General features: G+C 37.6%; 1 protein-coding gene across 7 annotated transcripts in view; it reads right to left on the bottom strand.

Moving 5' to 3' along the window:
* Positions 1-23,139, bottom strand: part of RTTN (rotatin) — a 116,226-nt gene that overhangs the window by 27,880 nt on the left and 65,207 nt on the right. For 5 of the 7 annotated variants that reach the window (XR_004316294.1, XM_032470746.1, XM_014565853.2 and 2 more), the window contains 6 exons: positions 22,261-22,332; positions 12,080-12,269; positions 10,501-10,592; positions 4,421-4,514; positions 3,792-3,990; positions 2,635-2,725 (listed from right to left, as the gene is read on the bottom strand). Coding sequence is in view for 6 of the 7 variants with exons in the window: in XM_032470746.1 (XP_032326637.1) it covers positions 2,635-2,725; positions 3,792-3,990; positions 4,421-4,514; positions 10,501-10,592; positions 12,080-12,269; positions 22,261-22,332 (738 nt within the window). In the remaining variant the exon portion in view is untranslated. The remainder of the gene's footprint in view (positions 1-2,634; positions 2,726-3,791; positions 3,991-4,420; positions 4,515-10,500; positions 10,593-12,079; positions 12,270-22,260; positions 22,333-23,139) is intronic. The other 2 variants (XM_032470744.1, XM_032470743.1) reach the window with 2 other exon arrangements.

The following is a 23,139-nucleotide window of genomic DNA, read 5'->3' as shown; positions in this document are numbered from 1 at the left end:
AGCCTAGTTACTGCTACAAATAAAATGCAAATATGTTCAATGTTTGCCCTCAGTTATCCTTCAGCATAAAAATACTATTCTTAATTACAAAAGAAAAATTAAGTCTTCCCCCAGATTACCAATAAAAACAACTCTGAGATGTTGCTTGATACTAATACCATAAGAAGTATTAACTGGCAAAACTACTTTAGAAAATAGTTCTCTGGATATGTAAAAATTAAGCAATAAACTGGTGTCTCGTGTATTCATCCTCCCCAGGCAACGAGACAGCCCATACACATGAACTCTAGAGATGTTCTGGAGCCTCTCTCTGTACACACACTCACAGCTTTTCCTCCCACTTCATTCTGCTGTTGCCAGAGTCAGGGACTGCATGAGGGATACATGCCTCTAAGGTAAATGGCCTTAGACTATTTCCAAATGGTTCTTCTGTCCTGCTTCTCCTGGTGAAAAGCACTCCCTTTTATCTAATCTGTCGATATATTTTCCATCAAAGCATAGGTGGCTCTAGACTCTTCCTATTGGATAAAATGCAGCAGTTTGTGAAATTTAACTCCCTCACTGCTGCGAAGTATTTGCTGACCCCTGCATATGCGACACTACTGAGGTCATAGCCAGTCCGCCCTCCCCAGGTGCGGTGTCACCACAGACAAACCACAGAAGGTGAGAGCTGGCACGAAGCATTAGAGAGAGGAAGCAGCTGAACTGTCACAGGTTCTTTTGTAAGTTACCGTATTGAAGATTTAATCAGCTAATGATATGGCAGTTCACAAAGTAACTTTTTTATGTTGGAAACTCTTCTTCAAAAAAATACACCAACCAACCACAAACTTCAGCAGCAAACGTGTACCTCCGCCTGCCTGCAACCTCACGTGCAGAGGTGGCCCACACTCTGCCCCACCAGGTCTCTGCTCAAACCTCACCTTCATGAGGCCTTTGCAGACCACCTACCGGAAAAGCAGCCACCTATCCCCCCTCCACCCGTCCTCACTTATTTTTTCCGTAGCGTGTGCTGCCACCTGATGAACACTTACTCTCTATTTACTGTTTACTCCATGCTTCCTGCCGCTGGGACACAGCCTTCACGTGGGCAGGGGTGCATCACTAGCACCTGCAGCACAGCGTGGCGGAGCGTACGCTCCAGCATTGCTCTGGAGTGAACGAATGAATCATCTCGTATAGAGACAAAGAGGCAAGAAGCACCTGGTCCACACGAGGCCAGGCAGTGCAACACTGTATGACTGTGGGTTCTCCAACAAGCCTGCACGGGCTGGAACCCTGGCTCTGCTCACTGGGTGAGCCGCCCTGGACAAGCTATGCATCCTTGGGCTCCAGCCATTTCCTTCGTAAAACAAGGCCCCTAATGCATGTCATGCGATTGATGAGAGGATTACATAAATGCATGCAAACGAGCACCCCATGAATGTTCGCTACTGATATTATTCATTCATTCCAGGAATGCAGACCGAGCCCTGGCACGGGACACGCGCTGGACCCTCCGACCCCATCTCCGCCTCGCAGATCCTGCTCCAGCCACTCCCTGCTACTTCCCAAACAGGCCAAGCAAGCCACAACCTCAGGGGCCCCACTACGCCCCACAGGACCAGCTTCCTCGCTTATTTCAGGCCACACGTCCGTCACTGCTGGAAGCCCCTCCCGACCACCCTCTGTGGAAAAGCCCCACCCGCCCAGCTCCGACACCACTTCCTGCCCCTGCTTTGGTTCTCTTCCCAGATGTCCATTTAAGGCCTCATCAGACACACATGGATTTGCTCCCACCTGAGGAGAAGGGCCTTTGTTTTGTTCGTTTAGGGAAGGTCCTGGAACACAGTGGGCCCTCAATAAAGTTCTGTTGGCTGAACAGACTGAAAAACGGAGAGGTGGCCATCATGCACACAAGCACACTCACAATGAAAACACCACGCTGGGACAGTGTCTGGAAGGTGGTTTATGTCACCCAACACTGTAGCAGGGGGTCTGCCTTATTCAGAAAGCTCAAAGAAAATACCACAAAGCAAGAGTTACTGGTCTTGTCCACCTTTCATTATCTATCACCCAAGTACATCTTGTAGCCCTTCTTAAAATCTGATGTCAACATAACATTTTCTATCAGCAACAACTTACACAAAGAAGTATTCGGTATACTTTATATACAGCCTCTAGCTACAGGTAACAACTGAAAAATAGTAAATACCTGTGAAGGAACAAAAATAAACTTATTCTTATTAGACTGAGTTCTGAAAATACACAGAACTTAGTCACTAAGTATTTTCACAACTTCAACTTCGGTGGAAGTGAGAGAGAGAGCCTAAAATCACAGGGGGGAAGGTGGGCTATACAATGTCCCCTTTCTTAAACATGGTGCTCAAAGATGCCCTGACCCTTGATTACACACTTCTAGCTGGTTAATGATGGAAACAGGGATAGAATCGAGGTCTTCAAACCCCACCATCCAAAGATTCTCAGATTAAAATTTTAAGTATCTTATTTCAAATAACCTCATCACACCATGTATATCCTGAGAGAGCTTCAGCCCTCTCTTACGGTTAGTCTATCCACAGCAGAATTTTTGTTTTGGGCACATAATGGCAAACAAAGGTACAAAAAAACACGAGGTGGGAGGGAGACACTTACCTGAGCCTGAGTGTGTTCGAGTTGGGGGGATGCAGGCAGCAGGGCCTGGAGCTCCCAGACCCTCGTCTCTAGGAGGGCGGCGTCTGCGATACTGGGAGGACAGAGAATGGACACCCTCTAAATAATCAGCACGCTGCCCACTGAAGACTAACCAATCAGAATTTGAAGTTCAGATATAACCATGAATAGAATTGAAGAAAAAAGGATTTTCATAAAATGAAGGAAATAAATGTTTATAAAAACTTATCTTACAGTATTTCAGAACACAGGAAAAGACCTTATCAGATAAATGTGGGAAACAAAGAATTCTAATGAAACCCATTAAAGGTAGAATACAATAAAGACCTTATAGAAGGGAAACAAAACAAGAGATCAACCAGCAGTCTTCTTTTCCAACCTAGCAGGCATCAGAGTAGAAGAGATGACAAATAAATGAAGAGAACTAACTCCAGTCTCACTCTGCAATAAATAAATGGCAGAGTGAAGGAGCGATCATAACTGCATGAAGTGAAGTAGGGAAAAACTTTTTTTTTCAGATTGTTCTTAATATTCCAAAAAGAAAGAAAAAGCACTGAGGTCTGATTTAATCTTCAGAGATAAAAGTGGATTTCCCAGGGCTGCAACGCTAGTGAGAGAATGAACTACAATCAGGACTCAAGCCGAACTGAATTCACTATCTATGGCCTTTTAAACTACACCTTAAAACCAACCGGAAAACCAGAAAAAGTTATGTCAGATGCTAATTAATATTAGGTAAATGAGAGAACCAAATCACAATTTCTCTAAATTTTATCAGAATATTTTCTAATAAAAGTTTCAGTCTCCCATAACTAAGTAACTCCAAATGAATTTCAAAAATTAGTTTTCAACCCAACATCACTAATCTGATACGACCACTAGGGAGGTGAATCCCAAACCTCCTTCACTTCCGTTCAGAATGACCAAGGAGACCTGCATCATATTCCTTGAGTGCGGCAGAGGACAAGTCAGGCTTCAGAACCTCTGAATTTTAAAAACTCAGGATAAAGGTTGAGGAAGCTTAAGAGCTGATATAAACCAATCCAAGTGTTTTAACAGATCTAAAATAGACTCTCAAGACAACTATGACGAAAGTGAAGGCCTGGGTCTGCTTCCTCTCCAGGAGCGTGGTCTCTTACCCACAGAGAAGCTCCATGAGGCGAGCCTGTCGCAAAGCGTCCGCAGTGTCACCTGGAGTGGTCGCCAGGAGGCTGTCCAGGAGACTGCAGACAGCCGAGAGGAGAGGCGGAGTGACAAAAACACACTGTCTGGGCAGAGGAGCAGAAAGGGAGGAATCCTGAGGAGGCCGCGGAGATGCAGTTTCATGCTGACCTGCTACTGCAAATAAGCATGAAAGTTATCACTATTTTGTTTACCCTGTGGTTACATACAACATTCACAAGTTCTGATAGTCAGAGGAAAGTTTCTGAAAGTGCCAAAGAGAGGCAGTTGGGGAATTCCCTAACTGCTCGGCACCTCAGACATCGACATCCCACTCCTGCAGAGTGTGTGTGTGTGTGTGTGTGTGTGTGTGTGTGTGTGTGTGTGTGTGTGTGTGTGTGTGTGTGTGTGTGTCTGCGCATGCACGTACACTAGGGTGTGAGTGTCTGCCCTGGGTGACAGTACACCAGCCAAGACAAGAAGGGCAGGGCAAGGTGCTGTGTCTCAAGTATTCAGACACTGAGGAACAAACAGATGGTCCAGAATCTAACTGGACCAACTTGCCATTTTTCTTTTTTGAAAGGAGGATGTTTTTCTAAAAGGATACCTTGAGCCACAAACTGGTCGTGCGAGGCTTCAGGGAGAGGCGCTGCGCAGAGCACGAGGGGCTGAAATTCAGCACTCCCCAACGAAGCTGCCACCTACGGAGAGCAAAGAAAATCATCTTCCTCGTAACAGCCTCTTGTTAACGTTACTAGTTGGAAAATGAAACACAAGCAATACATGCACAAGATATCCTTAAACAGAAAGGTTTATTAGAGAAGCGCCCTAGTTAGCACCACTAACCACGCATATCCTGAGAGCTGTAAGGCTTCTGAACGGCATTTTCTACTTCTTATAGGACTTGTTATAGTTTACGTAAATCAGAAATTCAAAGGAGGGAAGCTTTGATTTGAAGCCCATCTAGGATTTTATGGTCCTGATAAAGCCTGTTCCCATTTACTGCTCAAATGCTGAGAGGCTGAAAAAACACCAGCTTATAATTCACTGTGCCCTTCAGATACTTTGCATTTCTATTCATAATAAAAGGGTTTTTTAGAGTTTCAAATGGCACATGCAAATTTAAATAGAAGAATTAGCAGAAGCATTAGACAATTCTTCTCTGCTTCTCACATCACAAAAGAAATGGTTTAAGAATTAGGCAATATGCTGACACTGTCTTTAGAATACGTTTTTTGAAGCATTAAACTTAACAGAAATTCTATAGAAAGTGAACACAATTTGACGCACAGGTTTACAGATGGGCAGACTGTGTGGCCTCCTAAAACTGAAAAAGCCCAAACTGACGTCAAGCACCTCCTACGTGGAAAACGCTGTATCTTTCCATCAATTTCTCTTCTCTGAGACAGCATGAATTTCCCACGCCTGGACAACCTCCAGGTCAGTGCATGCAGGTAGTGCAAGCTGTCAACAGAACTCACGCATCAACCCTCCCGCAAACTCAGACCCTGTACAGCTCACGATACTTGCACACTGATTGCATATTTATCCCAACACTTAAAGTAGGTTGCTTTAGACTTGATATGACAGGATGAAAGCAAAACTCAAAAGATTATTTTCATTTGCAGTTTCTGATGGCAAAGAGAATATAAATTTGAAGAAAATGGCACAGGAAATTAATATACAGTTTTAAAAATCCCCCTTTCAAGTTAAGACCTCAATCATCTCTCACCACCTCAAGTATGACATTACAATAGTAAGAAATAAATGATAGAAAACCGTAGCCAAAAAATGTAAGCTAAGCACATAAAGTCACCTAACAATGAAGGCTGAATAAATTTCAGTCCAAATAAATCACTCATAAGTAAGCATGTATTAAATGTCTTATTTTATATAACATTAGATCCAGATAACAGGGGGAAAAAACCTAAAGAAATTATTTAAATTATAGTTGCTTACAATTGGCTATAAGAGATGTGTTTAAAAAATAAGTTCCTATCAACAGACATCCAGATAACGTTCTGTCTGTGAAGTAACAATCAGACGCTGAGACCGACCACACAGCCCATGCAGGAGCTGACGAATGAGCCTGACTCCTGCCACGAGCTCTCCTGGTTATATTAGAAAATTTAAGAGAGCAAGGATGCTGGAATCTTTTATCTTTTCACTAACCATCCTTTCAATTGACAAACACTCATGCAGTCTTAAGCTGACTTATTCTAGTACTATGCTCAAGTCCTTGATTGCTTGAAAATAATCTCCCATGGATATTTATTTGATTATATTTCATAATACACATCGAAACATACATGTATTACTTGTCATCTTGAAATCCAAGTAACAATGAATCAACCTGGAAATGCAAGTATTAGCTCCCAGAAGGTGAGGTTCATAGAAGCCAACAATGCTACAGGCAGAGAAGGCCTGATCTGGTCCAGGTCCTCATTCAGGGACAAGGGGTGGGCCTAGTGCAGACTCAAATGAGGATCCTCAGTCCAGGACCATATTCACGACAGCACAGAGCTACTCAAGTCAGAGGACATCCCCAGACAAAGCTCTGGAACGCCGGCTGGTCTCCTCTGAGGGATGTGCTTCCTTCTCCCCCTCCTCCTGCTTCCACGGATGGCCCTCAGCTTGACTGGGGCTTCGGGCCACCTCCCGGGTGGAGGATTCAGGGAGGCTTGGCTTAGGCACACTAAGCACGCTTCGTCATCCCTTCCCTTCGCCGAGAGCGGAGAACACGGCATTCTCACTTGCTCTCTGCCCACTGTCAGTAGGAGGCGTCGAGCGGGAGGTCAGGTCTTCCTCTTGCAGCAGGGAGTCTAATTCTTTTATCTGTCACTCGCCCTGTTCATTAAAATGGCTTCAGTGCAAAATCACAACAAAGATGTTTTCCTCACTCTCACATTTGCCACCTGGCACATCCTGAGATTTTCAATTTGCATTCCCTTGACAAGACAAACAAAACTGAGTTTTCTTTGAAGCATATGTACCCCCTAGCGTTCTCACCTTACTAGCACAGAAGGCAGTAAAGGCCTGTTAGTGCAGATAGACTGATGTTACTTAAAACCACTATCCTAAAACACGCACATTTTGCTTCCAAGAACTAAAAGATAGTCTTTCCTTCAACATGTTTGTAAACAGATCTGATAATGGAAGAAGCTCTCTAAATCATGCTTCATTGTAAAATAAAGTAGTTATAATTTTAAGAGAATCCCTTTGAAAAAGCAGAAATAGCAGTCATTTACCATATCAAAGGGGAAGTTGAGTCTAAAAATAAACAATTTCTGTCATATAAACAAAATGCATCAATGTTCAAAAATATTTTCTTTGTATTCTGCCTTACAGAAACAAGAGCTCACTGGGTACTTCAAAAATTTTTGAGAGTTAATTTAGGACTCAGGAATTTTATTTGTCAAAATAACTTTACAATATCTCCATTCTCTTTCATCAAAACCAGTATTCGTAATCTAAATAGGTTATTTGATTTTTAAAAAATTAAAAGGGAATAAAGACAATGAGGATTTGTGGCATGAAAAAGAGTACACATCTATTTACATTTTTAAAACTTGGGGTTCTAAGTGTTCATTTTTACAAATGACAACTTTCTCTGTAGGCCCCAGAGCAGAAAAATTTTGTTGTGCTTCACAATTTGTAATCATTAATTCTAAACAAATTACAATAGGAAGTTTAAATCACTTCAACTACGTAGATTCAAGATTCTAAGGACTGCATGTAAAATAAAAAAAAGAAAGCTCAGAAAAACATTGTGGAAGGAAAAAGCAGAAGATGAGGTAAGATTCTTGCCTAACTAAAATCACTCACACGCAGGGATTTAACACCAGGCCCCTGTGCCCTACTGGACACAATTTAAAGGAACAAGCTTCCTCGGCCTTGTCCTAGTCCACCCTCCAATAGCTTTGCGACTTTAGGCCAAATACTTAAATTCTCTAAGACTCTGCTTCTTCATTTATAAAACGGCACCACCCTCAAACGGTGCAGATTTAACAGCTGAACCCATCTGTAGCACGCAACGTGGTGGCCACACACAACAAACTGGGTGTGTCCCCATCTGAGCTCAAAAGGAAAGGATCCACATTTCCTTTATTTTGACATCTGATAAAACAGATTTTTAAAAATACAAACATAATTCTGCTCAAGACCAACAGAAAAGACCAAGTTTTGGTCATAAAGCTGTGGCTGCACTACTGGTAGGTCCTAGGCAGAAACACGTATCTAGTTCAGATGTTCCTGAGGGGTAAAAATGTGATTTCAGGGGGAAAAACAACTACTGCCTGACCCCTCCTATCCTGGGGAAGAAGACACTGAGTTGAGGGGAGGCCATCTCTGAAAAGGCATTTGCTTATGAGGGCAACGGCCCCAAGGTGACAATGACACTCTACTCTATTTGTCATTTACAAAACATACAAGTCCTGATTCTTCCAAAACTTGCCAAACAACGTTGAACTAATATTCGTTAGATAACACCATGGAAGTCCCTAATGTGGCGTCAACAGCACAGAATGGATAATGACCCAGTAACAGCACACTGGATGACATGACCCAAATCAAAGGATGGTGCTTTCCTTAGAAAGACAACTTGGAAAAACAACCCAATCCACAAATTGCATCTTTTCTCAATTCTGGGAGAGACACAAAATAGTGATATAAATAACAAGATAAGCTCATTAGATTTACATCCACTCAACTGATACCTCAATTTGTAACTTCAACATTTTCTTAAACCTGAGGAAGTATTGGTTGGTCTGGGTAATGGCAGCTTAGATTGAATGCAATACGAGTACAATGAATAAACTCTCCAGATTTGTCTCCTGTTGCTACAAAGATGTACAGATCTCTCACATGGTTAGGAAAACAGGAACAATTAGCAGAACTGGGGTAATAAGACTACTTTTTTGTGAATAAAAGTCACCAATACCCAAACTCTAGTTGGAAACCAAAAAACAAAGAAAACCGTTGATTGTAAAAATTCTAACAGATAACACTGGTCTTTTGAGAAACTACAAGAATTAAATCTTACATTGGACTATGTATAAGAATTCTTTAAAAAAAACAGATTTTGTTGGTACACTTCTCTAAAAGTCTATGTGATATCCTAACATAAACAAGTTAAAGACTTTTGCTTTAATAGAGATACTTCTATTTTAATAATGATTATAGTAAGTGACATCTTTCCAAAGTTTTTCTCAGAAAATCTAGTAAACCTAATCTGTAAGATTGACATATTTTTATCAAATAGAGACATGCAAAAGTTTGATTTGGTTTTGTTTTCTGGACTTAAGTCTTCTTGTATAAACACAACTTGATATCTATAAAATAGCTAAGATAACTCAAAGTTATTTAGAGCAATTACTATTTACTGCTTATATAAGCAAAGAATGTACCAAGATTTCAAAGTCCGTCTATAAACCTTTAAACAGAGAAACCTAAGAAGAGTAAGAATAATGTTGTCCTTCTGTGAACTAAATAACCAATTAAAACAGTTCCCTCTGGCATTTAATCATATCATTATTTCTCTTATTGAGATAAAGATACACATTACTTCTACCGTGAGAAGGAAAGCATGACATCTAGTGGAACTGGGGTATTCTGTTCTTCTAAATAAAGGTTCAATTTAGCACTAAACATAAACTCTCTTCTTTTGAGTCTCGGGGGAAAAAAAAAGAAGACTTTTAAAACTGTACCAGTCTCTTGGGAAACTGTAGAAGGTGAATTTTATTAACACCTGTATAATTTTTTATTATTCTCATATTATTTTTGTTCCTGGAAGCAGCGGTGTCACGCCTTTGCCTTTCTAATAGGTTCTACAACACAGTAATTTTTCCAAAAACATTTTGCAATTGAACTCAATATTTTCCAGTTGAGAATAAATGATTTTGTATGCTTGCAAAACAAATGAAACTTAGCATGTCATTATTTAGAAATACTTAGTGTCTCAAACTTTTTAGAACAAAGCAACTTATATATAAAAAGAAAAGGGAAGAAAGGCAGGCAGGTATATAAATTTCAGGTATTACAGATAATCAAGACAAGCTTCTGTCTGATGCAAGTATTTGGAAGTGTGTTTAAAATCATCAGTACCACACTGGAATCATTTCAATGGGTCAACAGTCTTCAAAGTGTCTTGTTCTTAAGCAAAATTAATTTCAGGGTAATCAAGGATTACCAATCACATGGGATCTGTTCTCTTCTTCTACTACTACTGATAAACATTTAAAATTTTTTGAACCCTGGTTCTATCAAAAAAGATAGTGGGGAGGGTATAGCTCAAGCGGTAGAGGATATGCTTAGTATATAAAAGGCCCTGGGTTCAATCCCTAGTACTTCCATCAAAAAAATAAACAAAAGCTAATTACCTCCAAACCTCTTCCAAAAAAAAAAAAAAAAAAAAAAAAAAAACCCTAAACTAGTTTAAAAAAGAAAACATTTAAAAAAATACATATTTGAAAAAAAGGTAGAAAAGAGGTTGAAAACTCATCTAAAAGGCTGTTCAGTGTACCTACTTGAGCAAGGCAAACCCTAGTTCTGAAAAGACAACACTTCAAATAAATCACAGCTGCTACAGTCATAACCTTATACCTCATTTCCATTCTTATCTCCCTACTACATAAATTCACATTTTTTCAGAAAGTCAACATGCAGCCCTCATGCGTTCTTTGTGAGTACCGTTGTTTCCGAGGTGGAGAGAGAACTTGGATCTTGATCTTGATTGGACGTCCGAGATGGTGCCCTCCAGAACTTGAATGAGTCGTCTAAACCTGTGAGGACAGGAAAACTGTCAACATGAGTAGTCTTCCGGGTACTGTACCAACCAACGTCAACCTTATGTGAAACCAACCAAGAACTAAGGAAAGAAGTTGGCCTAGTTGTTATTATTCTTGATTAACTTATATATAAAGCATATTTCACAAGAAAGTGAATGACAATCAGTTAACTGTGCTTTAAGCTCACTCTAACACAATTAGTCAGGAGCACCAGCTCACCAGCTTCAGTGTGCAGAAGAACCATAAAGAGCTTGATAAACTGGTTCCCTGGGTCCTGGTCTCAGAGATTTCATTCCCCAAATCAAGGTCGGGGAGTAAATTTGCATTTCTACCAAGTTGGAAGCAGATGTCAGTGCTGTTGATTCAAGGGCCGTGCTTCCAGTAACACCAATACAGAGAAATCCAAACAATTAAATGGGTCACCTTCCTCATAGGGATATTTATTTATTATATTCAAGAATGTCATCAAATGTCATTCTCCTCTTAATTTCTCAAAGAAATGAGCAGAAAAGTGAATTAGAAATATATACTTAAGTATTTCAGGGGTAAAGAAAGTTCATGTTTGCAATTTACTCTTAAATGGCTCAAAAAAGTATATATATGTATATGTATATATATATATATATACACACACACACACACATGCATTATAAATAAATAAATTTTGTTTACATGCACATACATACATACGGCATAGGGGAACAAACATACTAAAATGTAAACATTTGGGAAGTCTCTGTACTATTCTTGTACCTTTTCTGTGTGAAATTATGTCAAGATCTTTTAATATTATTTAAAAACCTTTTAAATATTAAAAAAATATTTTACATTTAGTTTTACAATTATTTTTATTCTTATTATTAAATTACTATTTATTATTATGAGATGAAGTTATTATTTATATGTGTTAAGATCTCATTCTTAGGAACTCCAAGAGAATCTACAAATAAGTAGAAATTAAAAGGTTTCAGCAGATATTTTGACAAACTGAGTAACATGACAAAAACAAAGTTTTTCAATATATCAGCCAAACAAATTAGAAAATTTAGTAGGAAAACATCCCATTCTTGATTGCCTAGGAAGAACTTTCCAAAAAGTTTCAGACATTAATAGAAAAAACTATAAAACTTTACTGAAGGGCATGAAATAACTTATGAAACATTAATAAGATGTCAAAAATAGTTTCCATGAAGAATTTATAACACAGAAAAATGCTTAGGCAATGTTTAGTGAAAGAAGGCAATACAAAAATGTACATAAGACAGGAGCACAACTAAGTAAAACAAACAAAAGCTATACAGAGGAAGAAGACCGGGAGAAAATACACCCTAAGGCAACAAAGATCATCTCTGGGTTTTGGGACTAGAGATGAATGTTCTCTGTTTTCATTATTTTGCAAATATTTTGTAACAAACACACAGGTTTTTAACAGGTTAAGAAATATTACATTTTATTAAAAATATAAATATAAATATTTATACCATTTAAATCATTGCCTTCTGAAGTTCCATGAAAAGCAGAACAATTCAAATCAAATGTATACCGTCCCAGGTAACAATGTTTTACCATCTGACTCAAATGTTCATAAAAATGGCAGTGATATAACAGAGCCTGAAGGGCAGGTTTTCCTGTGAGCGACAGGCCAGAGTCCTCGTCATGGACACAGGGGCCCTGGAGGAAAAGAGGAGAGAGAGACAGTGATTCATCACTTAATTTCTTCAAAGGACCCACTTTCCCCCCACATCTCCTCAACCAGACGAATGGGCCCAGCTGCCAGTACGCTCCCTCCACTGCCTCTTTCCTGCCCCATGCGGGCCAGGCTGGCCCCGGGCCGCTGCCTCACGGAGCCCTGAATCTTCTCTGCCTGAAAACCCACCCCAGCAGAGGCTGATCTAGCCTGTCTGCTGAGGGCCCACTTAGTTTAACATGTCTCATGAAATGGTACGGTTTGAACCAAGTAGTTATATACTTGAGGTACAAATACAGTAAAAGCAGTATTTTACAATCCACACAGAACAATAAAATGATATGTATTAAAATATCTGAAATAACATGGTTCAGTAATTATGTTCAAAATCACTTTTTGTACCTATCAGTGAGCTAGATAAAATGAAAAGGCGCATTGGTACCCGCTGTAAAATCTGCCACTTTACTTCCCACTGAATTAACACTTTCTTTTTTTTATAATGTCTTTTATTTATTTATTTATTTTGTTGTGGGGGGGGCAGTAATTAGGTTTATTTATTTTTTTAATGGAGGTCCTGGGGATTGAACCCAAGACCCAGTTCACGCTATACCTTACCCCCTGAATTAACCCTTCTTTCAAGGAAACCACACGTGTGCATGCAAAAATACACACGTACACACACTTTCCAGCTGGAAGCTGAGAAGAATCTACCATTGCACAATTTTAATCTCTTTGTACTCTTTTTCAAATATCTTTTTGTACTGCCACTCACTGTTTTTCCTGGAATATCCAATGGCAAAAATCAAGGATTCAGTTAAAAGTACAAAAAGGATCGGTTTAAAGTATACAAATAATCACATCATAGTGTTTATAACTATTTCTATTTTTTTGGAAAATGATAATCTAATATAATTAAGATTTTTAAAACAGACCATAAGAGAGAAAAATAAAAGACAGAAAATAGAAATCTATGTACCAACAAGAAAGATACGGTTAAAACCTACCCAAAGTTTATCATTAACTGTGACATTTGCATATATGTCCCTTCTCGCATGCTTCCTGATCACTAAGGAAAGATGGATATTAAAACTTACTATCCAGGATGATAAAGTAATAGTTAAAGGTATAATTACAAGTTAAAGGTATAACTACATTAATAAGATTATTTACATTAACTCTTCTAAGAATATTACTAAAGTTGAAACTCTTACTTCAGTATTAAATACGTTTTATTGTTATGAATTTGTTATTCTTGTGCTCTAAAAAAAGTACCCAACACTGTGAGCTTACTCTCTATAAACAGAGCAATTTACATACTTAAGAAGAAATAAGACTTTTTAATGAGCAGTCAGCAGATGTTGGTCACCTTAACTTTAAATTCAGAGCTCAGGATCAGCAGGTGAAACAAGAGTGTATGGAGAGCAGGGTCACGTGGTTCCTGCTTAGAACCTGGGTATACGCTTCAGGCGATGTGGCCCTTTCATGCATTACCTTATTTATCCAGGATGAAGTAATTCATCCAGAGTCACTCAGCCAATCCTAACATTCACAGCTACAAAATGCTTTATCTTTTAAGCATCCGTAAATATAAAAAAACTGTCAAACACGCAAGAGATTTGCAATAGTAACTTTAAATCACAAATCAAAGTCCTCATTATAATGACTGCAGGACAGATCAACAGCCAAGATGAGAATTGTAAATAATTCAGCTAAGGTTACTGGCTTAACTCCCAACTACGTAACAAACCTCAGTAAATCAATAAAATAAAATTATCAGACAAAGTAGCAAAAACACTATTTTCTAGACATATTTCATAATAATGCTCAGAACAATTTTCAAATATTTTATTATACAGATTATAGGAAATTATTCAAAATTTTCACTTTTGCAAAATCGTCTGCTATATAATTGTTTCCTGGATGAGTTACAGCCACAGGCCAAATTCACAAATGTTTAACCAAAAATAGATGAAAGAATATAAACTGTATAAATGTTGAAAACAAGTTCCTCAAGAGTTCCTAAATCTGCTGACTATCTCTGTGAAGGTCTGCTAAGACTGATGGCTACACTATCTGATGGAAGGGAAGGTGTTACAAACTAAGTGTCTTCTAAAATCCATCTTCTCTTTAGTTATATGTATTTTCAAAGTAAGTGAGAAGTTACACATGTAAGTACGATGTACAACTTAGTATTCTATAAATAAATACAATTATCATGGTAATAAAGAATATAATTAACATAATCACACTTACTCTTCAATTAATACATATTTTAAAATACATTTTTTCTCCAGCTCATACTAATATAAAAAGAAAAGACATAGAAAATAAAAATAACAAATGAGGTCATAAGAGACATAAATTTAAATCTCCCTAGTGAAGTTTCACAGCCTAATTTTTTCCTTTACCCATAAATTCCTGTGAGAATTATTCGGCCTACCAAGATTGAAGAAGTTAAACTAATTCTGTTAGAAATAAAAGAACTAATACCCAGAATTTAAAGACTAGGAAACAGAAATAAAAAAAGGTAAGGATACAGAAAATTAATTCAAGAGGCCTAATATAACACTCATATAATTTGTGGAAAGAAAAAACAAAGAAAAAGGAGAAGTCTTTTTTAAAATAAATAAATATGAAAAAAAAATTATCAGAGCCAAAAGATACAGAACATCTACGTTTCCAAATGAAGGAGCTTAATAAATGTCAAGTGAGAGAAATGAAAAAAGACGTGTAATCATAAAATTCCAGAACATCAAAGACAAACTGAAGGAGGTAAAAGAAAAAGTCACCCACAAAGAGCATGAGGAGGGTGTCCGACTTCTATGAGGTTTCAGAAGACAGCGGAGCAAGATTCTCACGAGGAGCGGTTTGAACCCTGTAACTGGTAACCCAAACCGCAATCCAGTGCAATTTAAATACACTTTCAAACAAACAATAACTCAGAAGTTTGTCTGTCATGCTTTTGTTTTTAGGTAGGAACACAACTATTTTGAGGATAATTACTAGAAAAGGGTATTCTAACTGAAGAGAAAGGACGATTAAAAGCTTAGAAAAACTGGAGCTATGATACGAATTCACAATGCAAGAAAAAAAATTAATAGAAACTCCAAGGGGCGGGGGGACCACCCAATGCCCAAATCAATTTTTAAAAGTCTACACACACACATAAATAATAAATACCAGAAAAGTTTTCCTCTGAGTGCCAGAGGGATCACAGCCCTGGAAGCAGAGATAAGAAAGTATACCACAGCCCAATAAATGGCTCTGTAGTCAATTACTGGTTCTCACTTTTTAGAATCAACCTATAGATACATCGAGGCTGCAGAAGAGAATCTAAACATAATCAGCCCTCACAAAGTAAAAGCAGAGATAGAACTGATGAAGACTAGCAGCAGGAATGGGGGAGGAGACACCGATAAAAGGACAGGCCCTCCTTAGCCACACCTTACCTCCTAAATGAGGGGCCAAAAGATCTAATTCACAGGAAGGAGACCAGAAACAGCAGGGGTGAACAGGAGAGAAACTCAGACCAGTAACAGAACTGTATTGGCAGGACACTGTTTAAATGAGATACACTGTATACACTGACACAGTAAAGGAACAAACATATTACTGTAAATATACTATTTAGAGACAGGAACGTAACTACCTGAAGAATTAACATCAGTAGGAGGTAAAGCTGTCTCTGTGAATGGAGGGGGTAGTGAATTTCATTATAAGCTCTATTAGCTTTTTTTAACCTATATATTTATTTCTTGAAAATAATGATTTCTTCTAAAAATTAAAACAATTCATTCAAAATATTTTTAAACTTCTCAAGGAAACAAATGATCTGGAATAAGTACATATGACATAACCATTATTTTTTATTTGACTTATATTTTACCGGAGCATTTAGCCGGAATCCCCAGTCTCCATGGGCCAGAGCTTCCTAGCGGCAATGGCACATTATCAGCAGAGCTTTCATTCGCAACAGTGGAGCCAAGTCCAGCATGTCCACAAAAGACGGCGTGACTCAGGCTTTCCACACATGACTACTGTACAGGGGCCAGAACAATGGAGCCGTTCATGCATAGACTAGGCTCCGCTCCACAGGTCCCTCAGTAATTGATGGGGCTGTCTTCTGGCAAAAGGGGGAAGTCAGCACAGCCTAATTGCTCTGTCTCAAGATGTCTATATCCTTACCAGCCTTGCCCTCGGGTGAGTACTGGGGCTGCCAGATCATCTGCGAAATTGCCAGGGAGAGCTGAGGACGGTAGGCAAAGAAAGAAAACTCTTCAAGTCACCAGGAGCCGTTACAAATAAACTTACAAAGAAAACAGCAAATGCAAATTAATTATGTCATAGAAGACTCTGATTAATTTGAAAATACTGTTCTCAAGGATTCAATAAGCTATACTACTACATTTAAAACGTATTTTACTCCTAGTGTCAGAGAACTAGCGCATCCATTAGCTATGATTCCGAAGGAACTAGGAGCACAATCAAATTATATTTAAGAAGAATGAAGAATACTTCCAGGAAGAAAAAATAATTATTTTGATATATAAAAAACTTTTAAAATACTGTAATGTAATACAGAGATTGGAAAAAATGATCCTAATTACATAAGAAATCCCTAACTACATATAAATTATGAATATAGTTAAAATGATATTGCTTCTCTGACACCAACTACTTATTGTTTTGTGAAATCAATACTCATGATGATTCACGATGAACACACTAAAAGATGAAAAATATGCATCAATAATTATCACATCAAATATGAAAATGACACACAGAACTATAAGTGAGCTGAACATCTGTCTGCAACACACATAGACACATACCCAGGTGCCATGTCTGTCCAATGCGAGTGCACATCTAACACCCAGATCTCATTTCTATGTACCACTCGCCACTGAAAGAAATCAGGGCTCTTTGAGCAAGTATCTGATTCCAGGTTGGAGCTGGCAAAGTCTAGAACACCTTCCTATACCAGAGAGTAAGGAAGTTCTCAAAGATTGACGAAGACATGTTAAAAGGACATAGGAGGGGACTCCTTCCCGGCAAATCTGAAACAATCTGAGCATCTCAATAAATAACTGATAGAAACAATATAATCCATGAAACAGACTAAGAGTTCTTGAGTCCATATTGGTATAAATAAATAAATGAATAAATAAGAAAAGAAACCTCTTCCTTACAGCAAAATGTAATGAATGTAGAAGAAATGATGGAATTAGAAAATCATCATTTGACAAACATTCAGTGATAATTGCTTCAGACAAGAAATCATGAATAAAGTTAAAACTAGTAAAAGCTGAAGAGAAACAGATATTTTACAGTCTCAGACATCGCCTGGCAAAATAAAAAACTAAGTCCACAATGGAGAAAACAGGCAAACTCTCTGTTAACCAAGAAAGCAAGATTAATATTACCAGCAATGCAGCAAAGAGACAGCCTGTCTCCTGATGTAATGCACTCAGAACACATCGCTTCTGTGGCTTTTCTGCCAAAAACTCATAATCTGAATCTAATCATGGGGAAACAAACCTAACTTAAAAATATTACAAAAACTAAATAGCCTGTGCTCCTCAAAAATGCTAAGGTCATAAATGTTAAAGATATAGGAACTATTTTAGATAAGAAACTTAACAGACATGACAGCTACACGCAACATGTGTTCCCAAATTGGATCCTAGATCCTCATTGGGTGTTTTTTTTTTCTATAAAAGACAGTAGTGTGACAATTGGAAAAATCTGAATAATTTCCTAACTTTGATTATTATTATGGTAATCCTGTAAGAGACTCTCCTTGTTTTTAGGACACTCACAATTAAATATTTAGGGAAAATAGAAGCATTATGTCTGTGACTCTCAAATGGCTCAGAAATAAGATTCTAGGTAGAGCTAAAGCAAATATGGTAAAATGGTAACATCTGAGGAATCTGGGTGAAGGATACATAAAAACTGTTGTTTCTGCAACTCTAATTTTTTTCAAAATAAAGTTTTTCAAAATAAAATAAAATAAATGTGCCAACTCAAGGTCTTATCACAAACGTAGAAAAGAACTAAAGCATGAACAGTGTATTTGTACCACAAGCTGATGTCTCACTATATTATGTAAGTGCATGAAACTACCTTTACACTTAAATGTGTGATACCATTTTCAAGGGAAAGAACAACTTTAATATTACAAATATTACACATAAGCTACCATCATCATAGAAAAATGTTACTGTAGTAACATTGTCTACGTATGTGTTTGTCTTCCCCCACAGGCCATAAGCCCCAAAGCATTTAATCTGATCATCTGTGAGTCCCCACATTTAAATACTCAACAAACATTTACAGAAAGGAACTGAAACAAACTACAAAGATAATCTCTACCTAACAGATTTCTTGTTATAATCAACTCTAAAATTCCATTCTGGTTGTTAAAGTTGCAGGGGTATGGATTTGTGACAACAGTCCTCACACCACACCCACCAACAGAATCTTCCACATCCAAGAGCACTATTTCCACTCAGACTGTAGGAAACCAGTTTACAAGACCCTGGACAGCGGGGAACACAACACAGCTTAAGGTCCTTTCAACAGTGATTCTGTTTTCGCTCCCTGAGAGGGAAGAGCCTTGAAGAAAGAAACACCAATATTATAAACGTTGCTCTTAAAAAACAGTGCACAGTACTGTTCCCAGTACCTATCTGCACCCATGAAAAGATAAATGGGAAACATGCTACAAAAATTAAGACCTCATATTCAACTTTATCTCCTTAGCAATACCAATAAGACTAAAGGGATAAATGAAATGATTTGCACATTCCTACACGTTAGCCAAGAGTGATGGAGCACCGTCTTCTCTGTGATCGGGGCTGGGAGAAACATTTTTTTTTTAATATTAAGAATGTGGTCCTGAAATACACATTCCACGTAGGAAGATTAAGTTAAACGGTAAGAAACAGGCAAGGCAGTAAAGGTAATATATGAAAAAGAACCTAATTGAATGGTATAGACATTAAATGCTGGCATCTTTCAGAGAACAGGAAGATTTAGATGGACTGCAGCAGTTAGTAAAAGTATTTTTTAAAATACCTTTGAAAATAAAAAATGATTTATTGCACAACACAAGGAATATAGCCAATATTTTATAATAACTGCAATATAATCTTTAAAAATTGTGAATTACTATATTGTACACCTGAAACTTATATAATATTGTACATCAACTATAACTCAATTTAAAAAAAAGTCTGTAAATGAAACAAACATCATCCAAAAAGCCCCTTTAAAAGACAGTTAAATTTGGTAGACTTATAAATAGAATAAGAAAAAAGAAAAACTACAAGCTGAATCTTAAAACTTAAGTGAGAACTAAATTTTCATAAAATTTATAACTTTAATAAATGTTCCTTCCAACCCCCCTCTACAAAAAAACTTTAAATGATTTGTGTCTTAACTTATTCCAAAAAGATTTAAGCCTTATTACAAGGAAAGGGAAATTATAACAGGATAGTAAAAGTACAGCAAAAATGAAAGAAAAACAAAGGTATGAAAACAGTGGAACCAGGAATGAAGCTAAAAAAGTATCTACCACATTTGCCAGGAGGACTAAACTTAACCACAAAAAGAAACCTGCCATTTATACAACTCAAAATTTACATATGCAGATTGCTACCACAGAGAGGTATAACTCCAATAATGACATGAAATCCCAATGTATGCCGGGTGTGTGGGGGGGAAACTGAGAAAGGGGTAACAGTCATAAAGGGGGCACTGCACAACGCCCCGCGAGCAAGAGTACAGAGGGCGTCGATCCAGACTTCCGGCATCAAAACAACATGCAAAGCAGGAAAAGCAATCCTCCTTGTAAAACATAATTAATCAAATATCAACTCATCCGAAACAGAATATTTACAAAGCTTCTAGATACCAGTGCTGCTTCCTCCATGCTGTATCCTCCAAAACACTGAGAAATATGCACCAAGACAAGTAAATGAAACATTTTGTTGAGTAAGATTATTACTTATCGTTTTACCAATGACAGTTTTAATTTTAAAATACTGGAAAAGTAGTACCTTTTTCCTGGCTGTAGTAAACTGACAAATGTCACAGCTTCTTGGAGATTATAAAATTCCATCAACTATATCTGAAGAGTACCATGTGCCCTTACTAGAGCAGCTGTTTCCACTCTGGGATTTAAAGTATCGCTTTTTAAAGATTGGGGAACAAATACTAGATTACCAACTATTTTTACTGCTAAGTTAGGACACTTAAAAACAAAAATAATAACCAAAAACATATCAAAAGAAAGAGAGAAGAAGAAAATGTGAGTTTATTTAAAAAGCACAGAACAATTAGACTTATTTATTTTTCCAGTTTTGCTTAAGACTAACGGAAGTTCCATCATCAAGTATTATCTTGGATTAGAGCAGCTCTCAAATTTTTTTGATTCTGGCCAATACAGGCAAAGCGTAAGACTCCAAAAGCAAACACTTAAACCACTGTTTTCAACTTTTTAGTAGAAATTAATTCTGTGATGGAGAACTGGAGAGTCACAAAACCAGAAAGCTGCACTAAGCATGTCACCAGTAGCCAAAAGGAACTGTACACTATTTAACTTGTTAGAAAAAATGTCCACTTCTCCACATGGTTCTGTATTATCACGTCCCAAGATCTGTAATAGAACCCAGAAATCGTATTACTCTTGCCCTTATATTATTATACTTACTTCAATAATACAGAATTCACTGGCAGTACATCCCCAAGGTTATAGTATACAGGTGTCGCCAGCTTAACAATAGGAGTAGAGATTGTTTGCATTTAAGCCAAAAACAGCACCTGTTTTAATATCCTAGTTACCGGATAACAGGCATCAAAACCACTAGACTGTTAACATAAATATTAATCCTGTGTATTCTTTCTAGTTTGCCTCCTCTGGTTTTATTACAACACAGACTGTGAATAACAATCATTATCAGAAGGCAGGTTAAACAAATTAGAGGAGCCAGTAGAAAAGCAGCCTGGGATTTACAGTAATTGCCAGAGAGAACCTGGGTTTGTCAAGTGTGCAGAAGTGAACCTTCCAAGAGTGAAAGAGACCTAGGCCTTAACGCCACCTGGATTCATGCTTCAGGTGACGGCCCGAAAAGCTGCCCTCCCTGCAGCTCAACTAGACGCAGTAATTCCCCCAAAGACGTGTTCTACTGAAAACTTTAAAGGAGACTTTAGATTTGGCCAGGATCCTGGAGGGTGAGATGCAACAGTGTGGTAAGTATACACATACAGGACAGGACACACAGATAAGGAATGGGGTAGAAAAGGAGCAAACCTTATCTCCCCTACGGAGAGCACTTTTCTAACCTCCAAATCATCTAAAAAGCAGTAGGCTACAAAAAAGTTAGGGAAAACTACTTACTGACTTGATACTCAGAACATAAAATAAAAAATTAATCCAACAGAAATCAAAGCAAGATAAATTATGACACTAACTGCACTAATCCATAAAAAAAGATGTTAACATCACTGCATATTTAAGTATAAACAAATTTATTATTATTAAATTAAAGAGATAGTATAATTAGTGGCAAAGAAATTTTCCCAAAGTTTCAAAGCAGAAGGGTGTGATTTAGGGCAAACTACTTAAACCCACTGTGCTAAATTTTCTTAATCTAGACAATGTGGATAATACGGGTTCACAACTCAAACCATTAGACAAGCTGATGTTTCTTATGCTTCTAAGGGTGCCTAGTACATAGTAAACACCACGTTAGCGATTATTATTTCTGTTTAAAATTATTTTTAACACCACAGAGAAGAATCTGTAGATCTGATCAAGCATAAGAAATTTCTACATTCTCTTTTAAGAGATCCTGTTGGCTTGTATAAAGTTCCACGGGTAATGAAATATATACACATACATATACTGAAAATTTATCATTGATTAATCTCAAACACTTACTGGGTTGATCATTGTTTAAAGTCACCTACCTGCCAAGTATAATCCTTTATAATTACTGAGGGCATTGGAATTACAAGGAGATTCTGAAGAATAAATGCAGCCTGAAATTAAAGGAAAAAAATGTCAACACTGCCATCTTGTTGTCATCTCTGAAATAACCAATATATTGTCATTTCATAACAAAAAGACATATCCCTGGGCAACTGCACGCACTGAGACCATGATGAGAACCCCCCAGCTGCCCTTCCTGTTAGATGATGACATGGTAGTGGGGGAAACCACTTCATCAGGAAATATATTTGTTTCCTATTTCAGAATTTTGTTTTTCCAAAAAATGACCTGTAAAACAAACCATTCTGGTAGCATTTAAAAAAAATACTTTGGTTTCTATTATCCTCTTAACAGATCACACACACGCCTCTCTCCCCTTCTCTTGCTTCCTCATACAAGCTCCTCTCAATAAAAAATTGCTAACTAGAAATATGAACCATGAATGTCCAACTTACACACCTAGGTCTGTCCTGAAGGTGGTCAAATTAAATCATCATACTAATGTGAACACTGATTATCTACTTAGTGATCGATAACGATACAATGAGAGAATAACTCAAGTAACAGAGGAGATCCAGAGGGAGTGACGTTTTCAATCATCTTAACTGGAAGTCAACAGATCATCTTTAAAGTTAGTAAACCAAGAGGAAGCTACAAGTTTAAGCATTACTATTAAAAAACAAATAATAAGAAAACTGCAGCCTTTGGATTTTAGAACTGGAAACTGGCTAATTATGGGCCCAGGAGCTGCTGTTTTCTTTACAAGCCTCTAAGCATTATTTGATTACAGTTCTTAAAACTGTCTGCATCAATCATTACTTTGATAAAAGCAGCAATAAAGAGAACCACAAACCATT

This window comes from Camelus ferus, chromosome 30 (assembly GCF_009834535.1).
Source record: "Camelus ferus isolate YT-003-E chromosome 30, BCGSAC_Cfer_1.0, whole genome shotgun sequence".
Lineage (NCBI taxonomy): Eukaryota > Metazoa > Chordata > Mammalia > Artiodactyla > Camelidae > Camelus > Camelus ferus.
Note: the sequence above shows the minus strand (reverse complement) of the source record. Positions and strands in the feature narration are given on the sequence as shown.